Source organism: Nicotiana sylvestris, chromosome 6 (genome assembly GCF_000393655.2).
Source record: "Nicotiana sylvestris chromosome 6, ASM39365v2, whole genome shotgun sequence".
NCBI classification, from domain to species: Eukaryota; Viridiplantae; Streptophyta; class Magnoliopsida; order Solanales; family Solanaceae; genus Nicotiana; species Nicotiana sylvestris.
The window spans coordinates 119,039,112-119,049,684 of record NC_091062.1 but is presented as its reverse complement, the minus strand read 5'-3'; the positions used below and the strand labels follow the sequence as shown (position 1 = coordinate 119,049,684).

At 34.8% G+C, this 10,573-nt stretch overlaps 1 protein-coding gene and 1 long non-coding RNA gene across 2 annotated transcripts; one reads left to right on the top strand and one right to left on the bottom strand.

Moving 5' to 3' along the window:
* Window positions 1-2,599: 2,599 nt before the first annotated feature.
* On the bottom strand, window positions 2,600-3,523 carry LOC104209945 (uncharacterized). Its single transcript, XR_706740.1, has 3 exons — window positions 3,449-3,523; window positions 3,134-3,279; window positions 2,600-2,698 (listed from the first exon to the last, which is right to left on the bottom strand). It is a non-coding gene; the product is annotated as an uncharacterized lncRNA (long non-coding RNA).
* Window positions 3,524-5,141: 1,618 nt separating this feature from the next.
* LOC104209944 (NADH dehydrogenase [ubiquinone] 1 alpha subcomplex subunit 2) lies at window positions 5,142-6,625 on the top strand. Its single transcript, XM_009758722.2, has 3 exons — window positions 5,142-5,345; window positions 5,533-5,639; window positions 6,341-6,625. Exons 1-3 carry the CDS (start codon window positions 5,260-5,262, stop codon window positions 6,436-6,438), a joined length of 291 nt encoding a protein of 96 aa, XP_009757024.1. The 5' UTR covers window positions 5,142-5,259; the 3' UTR covers window positions 6,439-6,625.
* The last annotated feature ends 3,948 nt before the right edge of the window (window positions 6,626-10,573 follow it).

Sequence of the window (10,573 nt, the reverse complement as noted above, 5' to 3'; positions counted from 1 at the left end):
GATTGGTTTATTTATTTCAGAGTCGCCACTTGGGAGATTTAGGGTGTCCCAAGTCACCAATTTTAATCCCGAATCGAGGAAAAGAATGACTCCATATTACAGTCTGCGTACCAGAAATCCGGATAAGGAATTCTGTTAACCCGGGAGAAGGTGTTAGGCATTCCCGAGTTCCGTGGTTCTAGCACGGTCGCTCAACTGTTATATTCGGCTTGATTGTCTGATTTTATACAAATATGAACTTATGTGCAAATTTTATCTTTTAACCGCTTTATTATTATTGTTTTTAAAAGAAATATGAACATCGCTTAAAACACGTCTTTGGACTGCGTTACATGAAATGCACCCACAATCCGGAACACGTTTTATTTGATGTTTTGGGATTTGGATTCGGGTCGCATGAAATGCACACCCAGGCTTAAGAAAGTAAAATATTAAACACGCGCCTAAAGAGACTATCGCGTTATTATTTTGGGGAAGACCGTGAAATTCGCTAAACGGTCCTTCCGAATTCTAATTAAACCATACATTTTGTGAGGGCCCCGCAATCTATACGTTTTATTTGGCGAGGCTCGTCTCATTTTTATTTTTACAGGATAAACCTACAATGACTATATTTTCTATTAAGTTCGTCTCTAAACTAAAAGAAAATCTCTTAATTATTTACATGCTGAAAAACGTAACTTATTAGTTATTAGTTTACGGCTAATGCGAATGGAAAATTGCGATCGAGTTTGTACAAAGAAAAACTGCTTTCATTTTATATTCTGTTATTCAATAATACTAGAACATGAGATTGACCATAATATCAAAACAGATTAATTATTCTCCGTAATTTAAACTAACATTATTAGATGAAGAAAGTATACATATGCAACCTCATTATTCATTAATCATTCAACTACATCTTTATACGAAGAAAGAAAAATTATATTCAACCACAAATCTAAACAGGAGGAATTCAACAGGAACAAAGCCTGATTAATATTTCATTTTTTGCTTCAAGCCGAGATTGTACAAATGTGTACCTGGAAACAGCAGTACAAGAACAAAAGAAGGAGAAGTCAGCAGCAGTAATAACACAGCAACAGCAGATTCAGCAACATCGCAAACCAGTACAGTAGGAATAGCAGAAAACCCAGGAGACTATAAACGACTCCAAGTATAGTGAAGAAGTAAAAGGCAGGAAGGTTCTGACTATTTCAGATCTTAAGCGAGGCAATGAAGCAGTAACTATTTTTTTTCAACTTCAAAACTCTCCAAAATGAATTCTGCCCCTGTATATTCAGTGTATACAGAATGTATATCGGGTGTATACTTCTCACTCCGCCCCCTCTTTTTTTCTTCTCTCTATCTAGTTTTTCCTCTCTTTTTTCCACCCTTCTTCCTAAATTTTCTCTTCTATTTATAGCAAAATTTTCGAAATTTTCAGATTTGTTTTTTATTATTTTATTATTTTTTTAATTAAAAGAAATCCCACTTACAAATTGCTTTTATTTTTTTAGAAAAAGAAATCCCACCTTTATTTACTTTTATTTTTAAAATTCCAACTTTAATTACTTTATCTTATTTAAAATCCCACTTTTTATTTTTTTAAAAGAGAATCTCACTTTATTTAACTTTTCTTTAAAAAATAAACCACTATCTTTTCTTTTTCTTTTAAAAATGCTACTTTCAATTACTTTAAATTTTTTAAATTTTCAGATATCTTTATATTTATTTTTTAATTCCAACCTTCTTTTACTTTTAAATTTTTTAAAACTTTTTACTTTTTTTTTTAAATTTTCTACATTCTTTTACATTTTTTTATTTTTTTATTTTTTATTTTTTTAAAATCATTTCCGAAATTACTATATATATATATATATATTTTTTTAAAATAAAAATAATAAATAAAATAAAATATTTTCGGATTTTTTTTATATATATAAAAAAACAAAAAATAAAACTATTAATAGTGATAATTCACTTTTTATTTTTTTTTATTTTTTTTTGGTTTTGTTTTGTGTTGGACAAAAATGAAGAAGGGGTGTTGGGTTAATGGACTGGGTCGACCCAGTTCGAAATGGACTGGGTCGTAGGGAAGATTGGGCCATTTTTTGGGCCTATAGCTTGAAATTGAAGAAGAGGTCCAATTCCGACTTTCTTTATATTTTCGCTCTCTTTTCTTCTTTTATTTTTCTAAAACTAAATTATAAAAATACTTAAACTATTATTAAGAACTAAATTAAGTTATAAAGGCGCAAATTAACTCCCAATAACAATTAACGCACAATTAAGTATTAATTAAGCATAAAATTGTATATTTGGACATTAAATGCTAAAAATGCAAACGATGCCTATTTTTGTAATTTTTAATTTTTGTAAAACAATTTTAATTACTAACAATTGTAGAATTAAATCCTACATGCAAAATGCGACATATTTTTGTATTTTTTATTAATTTAGCGAATAAACACGCACAGACAAATACAAATAATTCTTCAAAATATCACAAAATTGTACACCAAAGAAAAATCATTTTATTTTTGAATTTTTTGGGAGTAATTCTCATATAGGGCAAAAATCACGTGCTTACAAGTACTATCTTACAAGTTTCAAACCAAGCAACATTCCACATTTGACACAGCAAATATCGGCAACGGTATTTCCACTATCTTGTTCAGCATACTTGTGGTCGTCCAGTACTTGTACATTAAACCTGCATATATATACAGGCAAATGACAAAATCCCAAGTTTCAAAAATCACGAGACTTACACTTTCCTTAAGACCCCTGTTGTTTCATTTTGAATCCACAAAATATACCAGACAAAAAAGTGAGTTTTGTGCTTAGTCAAGAAATATAACAGAATAAGCAGCTATAGAGTACTGAATTCCATGCTTAATCACAATTCATGACATAAACATCTGTTGAAATTAAACGATTGACTCTTTATGAACTCAGTAGAAAAATTGAGTAGTTGAGTACAATTCAAAAATAACAATTCAAGAAATGTATGCAACCCACAGAACAATTTGGTGCGTACAAATGAAATTGATAAAGAAAAACTACAAGGAAAACTCAGAACTTCAACAACGAAAATACAAAACAGATACAAGAGAGAGAGAGAGAGAGAGTGATGAGAAATCTGTACGTTTTCAATGTGATCCGCTGTTGTTCCTATTCGGGTTTTGCACACATTACAATGGATGAAATCCTCTTCTCGAACTTGAACGTTTTCAACAGTAAAGAGCCTTTCCATTGTATCAACTTTCTCAATCTTTTCTTCAACTCGTAGACCTGTCACAGAACCAAATTTACTTCAACAAAGTTCAAAATGGAAAAGAAAGATCAAAGATACGCTACTGAAAATCGAATTCACCAATGAAAAAACTCTAGCTTCGAACCAATGTAACTAATTCAAGAAAATCATAAAATGGGTGGGATTTATGATAGAATAGATGCCTACTTCTCAAAAGCTGTGACTGAAATAATGGGACTGAGAAGAGAATTTTTTTCGTTATATAGAAAGATCAGTTTAGCCGAGGGTCTACCGAAATAGAAGGATGAACTACTTAGTTTGTTGTTGTTGTATAGAAAGATCACTTCTTGATTATTAAATACAAGTTGAGAGGAATTCTGTCTTTACCGTTAGCTCGGAGAAGATGGAAATTTGAAAACTCTCTTCAGGAACCCAATTAAGCAATAGTTCTACTTTAAGGAGTTTGTACAATTTAACCCCAAATTATATATAGACTTTGGCTCTAGTCTTGTTGGCACTTTACTTTTTCACCATATGCACAAACTTTAAAGTTGTAATGAATAAAATACAGTTATGTTCCTTTCTCTTTCTTTCGTTCCTTTACTTATAAGTAACACAGTTGTATGTTAGTAATGTCACTGCTGTGTGGATTTCACAAATCAAAAGCAGATTATAAGGAATTATGAATTGTTGTAATTATATACGCTAGGAACTTTGGTAATTTGGGTCAGCAAAAAAAAATTCAAAAATTACTGTAAATTTAGAAATGAGGGGGGTGGGGGGTGAGATTTTTCTAAAATCCATTAGTCTAAGGTCAAAACGTACTTGCCTATAAAGAATCAATAGATGTATGATATTTGCCTGCACATTGAGTCAAAACATAAAGACCACCATGAGTATCATAATGTTAGGCAGTATTCTACATGTTTTTACCAATTTTCTAATCATAAGATAATAATCATTCATTCTAGATAGGTTATATTCTCAATAACCTCATTCACTAAACTATTTACTATTGTTTGTGTGGTTAATTGGGAAGAAAGCAAACCTGACTGACCAAAAATTCTTCATTTATTTAGTTAACGAATGAAAAGGGCCATATTTGGCCCAACTAAATGATTCTCAATGATCTAAAGACCGGTCCACAATAGGTACAAGGATAAACCCGTTAATCAAAATTTTGAGTACAGCCGTTAAAAGCCTAATAGCATGTTTGGCCAAGCTTCTTAAGACAAGAAAAATGCTTTTTTCCCCAAAAGCACTTTTGTTTCCTAATTTGAGGTGTTTGGCCAAGCTTATTTGGGGAAAAAAGTGTTTTTGGAAGAAGCAGAAGCAGTTTCAGAGAAGCAGAAAAAAGTAGCTTCTTTCCAAAAGCAGAAACAGAAGCAGTTTTGGCTTTTCTTCTTACCTAAAATACCCTTAACAAAATATAGTATATACCAAAATAACCCTTAAACCTAATACTTAGGATATTAATTTATAAATATTTCTTCTTATTTTTAGGAAACTTTTTAATATATAGTGTCTTTAGGGGTGAATGTTTTTATATTTGTTGAAGGAATTTTAATATATTTAACTTATATTAAAAGAATTAAGTACTTTTTAATTTTATTTTCATATTTTACTTAAATAAAATGATTTTTTTAATTATTGCATGTAATAACAAAATTTTGATATTATTTATTTACTTATAATATTAATTATTAAGTAAATCTATTCATGTCCTTATTTGTAATTTGACACTTAAAAGCACTTTCTAAAAAGTTTGGCCAAACACAAATTATTTCTCAAAAGTGCTTTTCAGACTGATTAGTCAAAAACAAACTCATTCTCTCCAAGAGTACTTTTTTCAAAAACAATTCTCAAAATAAGTTAGATTTTGTCGGATTTGGCCAAACACAACCCGTGAAACATAGAAAGCTGACCAGTAAAAACGTCTTTGGTATATTTATTTATAAAAGAAAGAAGAAATTGTGTGAAGGCAAAGGGAATAGTTGGAAGGTGAAGATTGTGGGAAAATGGCGTGGAGAGCAAATCTGTCTCGGAATCTGAAGGAGCTTCGCATCCTCTTTTCTCCATCCTCCCCTCAAAGTGCTGCCACTAGGTTTCTTCCTTCTTTTCCCTGTTTCTCAATTTTTTTTCTCATTTATCTAAGTAATTACCGGTTACTGCATTGAAATGAGCTCGAATAGTAATATAAAAATATCCTGAGTTACTTTGCGATTGAGAGGTAGTTAATTGATTAATAGATAAATTAATCCCAATAATTAATTGTTTCATGTTTTAAATAGGGCGTTCATTGAGAAGAACTACAGAGATCTCAAGACTCACAACCCCAAATTACCTATTTTGATTCGTGAGGCCTCTTCCATCGAGCCTCAGCTTTGGGCCAGATATGGTAATTTTCCTTTTCAGTCTTTTTTTCATTGTTTATATCTCTTCAAATTTCTAATCGGCTCTCAATGCAGTCAATTGAAGTGAGTTGTTGAGTTATTTGATGAACGATTAGTATTTTAGGCACTTATGGTTGTAGACTGAACTTCTCCATTAGTCTCTTTTAAAAAAATTCTTTCTTTTGCATTTAGTTGTTGAATTTAGCTCCTATTTATTGAGTTCAGATGAAATTTTCATTGTTGTTGTTGCATTGCATTTGGTTAATGCTTTATTAACATTTGATCAGGTAAGGGATTGATAGAAATCTGAATCATGAGTTACTCAAAGAATAAGTATGAAGGAATTGTATGTGACTGTAAAGAATATTCTATGACGTTACAATCTTATGGATTTAGTGATTTGAGTATAGTGAATACACTTCATAAGGGGTTGGGTTTTCTAGGTATGTAGCACTTCATTTTCCCATAGATAGCACTTAATCGGTTCTAGTTTATATGACATTCTTTTCACTTTGGGATTCTCCGAAGTATGTGATACTATTGCACTCGTTTGGTAAGTTCTTGTAGGACCAATTTGATGAAGTTCTATTTTAGCTTTTCCTTAGAGCCAAAGTTCATCAAATCTAGTATAGTTAGCTTGTCTTGAATTGATGTGTACCTCTTTTTGACCTTCTATTCATTGATTCTTTCTATAAAATTCTAATAGACCTAGGAGTTGAAAGGGGCATCAGATTGGAGGGCTTGACGGAGGAGCAGATCTCAAAGGCACTTGAGGACCTTGCAAAAGTAGGGGCTTCTCGTTAACTTGACGACATTGGATCTTCAGAATTGTATGTCTTTGCATTTAGCACTTTGTAGAGTTTTGTCCTCGCATTGTGCTTTTTAAAATAATCTTTTGGTGCTAGTTATCATGAATCAAGCTAGCAGTGCATAAACTTGAAACTATGGATATTTGGGTTTTATTTGTTGTTGGAAAGGCAAGTGTTTGAAATTCTCTGTTGTTAGAATTGGAAGTTTTACGTCATTCCTTCTGTGCTTTTAGTCTTGTTACAGTTGAGGTTTTATCGAGTGTATCTTTGTTGATGAAATAATCTATTCTCCTAGTTTATGCCAATATATATAACTCTTATAATGCAAGTCAACTAATCTGGTGCGTAAGATAACACATAGGTAAATGAAGAGCTGTTAAGCGATATCTTCACTTCCTTTCCTGGCTAATAAAATTTCAATCTAGTATACAGTACTCACTATTAGGAAGAAAGGAAAAAAACTACTCTTTTAGGAGATGACATTGATCTTCATTTTAATAATTTCCAGAAGATAATCCTTGATTTATAGTCCTGAGTTTGAGAAAGCTGACATGCAAAAAGAAAAAATTATCCTATATTTAAAAGAGGTGACAGTGTAGAAAACTTTGGAAAGTCTGCCCTGCTCTGCGTGAAATACTGATATTTAAGCTGTTCAATCAGCAGCTTCTCTTCCTTTGGGTAGTGTGGGATAGAAAGGGATAAATTAGTTGACTATCTCTTTGTCGAGCAACTGCTAGACTGCACGAGTCATTCTTAGTCTTAAGATGCAGAATTGCTTGACTACAGGCAATCCTATGAAGGCAGAAAACTAGAATGAAAAGTCTGTATATTTGATGAGCCTCCAATGGTGGAGTTTATATACAAAGGAAGTAACCAATTGTGCTAAGCTAACTCCTAGAAGGTAGGAAAATATAACCCGTACAAAAAATAAATTAACTGTAAAAGCTAAAATCCAGTGGATACTAAACTGTAGCCTAAAGTTACTGAACACAGACCCATTCAAACCTAACAGCAGTAGTACATGCGCTATTACGCCCCCTCAAGTTAGGCTTGAAGATACAACGCGTAACTTGGGAAGCATGCATTGGAAGGCCGGCTTGGACAATGGTTTGGTGAGTGGATCCGCAAGTTGATCAGCAGAGTGGATATGCGATATGCGGACTTGGTTACTAACAAAGTGAATATCAACCTCAAGGTGCTTCATTTTTGTATGATGTACTGGATTCTCAGCAATGTAAGTGACCCCAAAGTTATCACAAAGTATTGTAGGAGCAGCAGAGAGCGTCACATGAAGATCTTTGAGCAAGTGTGTGATCCAGTTTGTTTCAGACAAGGCAGAAGCAACGGCACGATACTCTGCCTCAGTGGAGGAGCGAGAGATAGTAGGTTGCTTACGAGAACACCAGGAGATAGGCGTCGTGCCTAGATAAACAATATAACCAGAGATGGAGCGGCGATCATTGATATCACCTGCCCAATCGGCATCAGCATATGTATACAGAGAGGTTAAAGGTTGTGGGGAAATACGAATATCATGCTGGGATGTTTCTTTAAGATACCGAAGGATCCATTTAACTGCCTTCCAGTGAATCACGGAGGGAGAGGTGTTGAACTGAGTTAGCTTGTTTACCGAATAGGTGATGTCAGATCGGGTAAACGAAAGGTACTGAAGCTTACCAAGCACAGATCTGTACTCTTTGCCATCAGTTTTGGGTGCTCCGTCATCAAGCAGTAGTTTCGTGGACGTGCTCATGGTTGACTGAACACCTTTGCAGTCTTGCATCTGAGTGTCATGTAACACCTCCTGTATATACTTAGATTGACTGAGAAACAAACCGTCGGCATCCCTGTATACCTCAATGCCCAAGAAATAGTGCAATAAACCAAGATACTTTAGAGAAAACTTTTTCGAAAGAGAGGTAATTACATGTTGAATGAGTGTTTCATTACTGCCCGTGAGTATGAGGTCATCCACATATATCAGAACATAAATAGTAACTCCCAGATTGTGCAGAACAAAAAGAGAATTATCACACTGCGACATTTGGAACCCCATTTGAATCAATGAATCATGCATCGTACCAGGCCTTAGGAGCTTGTCGAAGTCCATAAATGGCCTTCTTGAGATGGCAAACATAGTCGGGATGATCCAGATTTTCGTAGCCGGGAGGTTATGACATATATACATCTTCATGAAGCTTCCCCTAAAGAAATGCATTGTTGACATCTATCTGATGTAATGCCCAATTATTATGTACAGCAAGAGTGAGTATTGTCCGAATGGTGGTGGGTTTAACAACCGGACTAAATGTCTTGTGAAAATCAACCCCAAGCCTTTGGCTGAACCCTTTTGCAACTAAACGTGCTTTGTACCTATCAATGGATCCATCAGAGTTAGTTTTAATTCTAAACAACCACTTACAAGGGACAACATTTCTGGTGCGGTCTGGGGGAACTAATTCCCAAGTCTGATTTTTCATCAATGCATCAAATTCAGCATTCATGGCGGCTCTCCAATTTGAATCTTTTTGTGCTTGCTTGTGAGTTACAGGTATTGGATGTGTTTCTGGCTGGGAGATTTGCGCAGTGTAGTCAACGATCTTTCTTCTTTTGAAGATGTTGTTTTGAGACCTCGTTACTACACAATTTGGCTATATTTGTGGAACTTGAACAATGGGATCAGTGGGTCGGGACAAACTGTGTGATGAGTTTGGGCGACGCCGATAAACGTGAGTAATTGATGGTCGGCGAGTGGAGGAGATAGGTTGAGTAGAGGGGGAAGGGGGTTGGCTCTGGAAGACGAAGTGGGGCTGTAGGTTTTCAGTAGCAGGTGATTGTTGTACAATAGAAGCAGAAGATAAAGAAGCAGTTTGAATGTTACCTGGGTCATGAGTTGCAGATTGATCTGGTTGTGGATTGTTTCCATGTGCGGCACGAAGTGAGCATACATCTTGGCGTGTATCTCGCATCAACGGAATAGTGGGGGGCAGTGGAGTTATAGTTGGATCAACTGTATTTAGTGGTTGACAGAAAATAGAAGGATTACTCTGATCTAAAAGAGTTTCCCAATGTAAAGATGAGAAGTTCTATTTTAACTGAGAAAATATATTTTCAAATGGAAAAATATCTTCTAAAAATTTTACATCCCGCGATAGAAATATTTTAGAACTCGTGGGTTCAAAGCATTGATGCGAATGATGAGTGATGGAGAATCCTAGATAAACACAAGGTTTTGAATATGGTGCTAATTTATTTTGGGCATATGGCCGGAGCCATGGGTAGCAAAGACAACCAAACGTACGAAGGGAGTCATAAGCTGGTTTCTCATTGAATAGAACTTCAAAAGGTGACTTGTTACCAAGTGTGCTTGTGGGTAGTCGGTTTATGAGATAGGTTGCATGATGGCAAGCATATGTCCAAAAATTGGATGGTAAAGCAGCTTGATGAAGTAGCGTTTTGGCTGTCTCAATAAGGTGTCGATGCTTTCAGCCATGGCAACCCTTTGAGGTGTGTGTGGTGGAGAAACAAGGTGTTGTATACCATTGGAGTTGAGGTACGGTTCTAGGATTTGATATTCTCCTCCTCCGTCAGTGTAAAGGGTGAGCATTTTGTGACCAAAATGTTTTTCAAGCACAGGATGTATGCTAGTTTTACTATACCAGCCATCTTTTTCGTATTTCGTATTCTGTATTTCATATCTCTTGTATTGCTGTTATTTTATTATGCATTTTTATAGTACTAATATATCGGCTCCTGTTGCTTTTTGAGCCGAGGGTCTCCTGGAAACAGCCTCTCTACCCTTCGGGTAGGGGTAAGGTCTGCGTACATATTACCCTCCCCAGACCCCACTTGTGGGATTATACTGGGTCGTTGTTGTTGTTGTTGATGTATGCTTTGGAAAATTTTTTGAACTTCACTTTTGTTTTTCATTGTGTATAACCAAATGTATTTGCTATACTGATCATCAAAAAGACAATAGTATCTCTTTTTATCAATTGAAACCACTGGAGAGGGAATGTGAGCGACACACATTTGTTGTATGGCCAAAGCGGTCACATAGTTGATAGCGAACCCGTGGGGGTTGAACAGATTGGTTAGGAAAGTTGCGCCAGTGGGGATTAGCGTTTTGA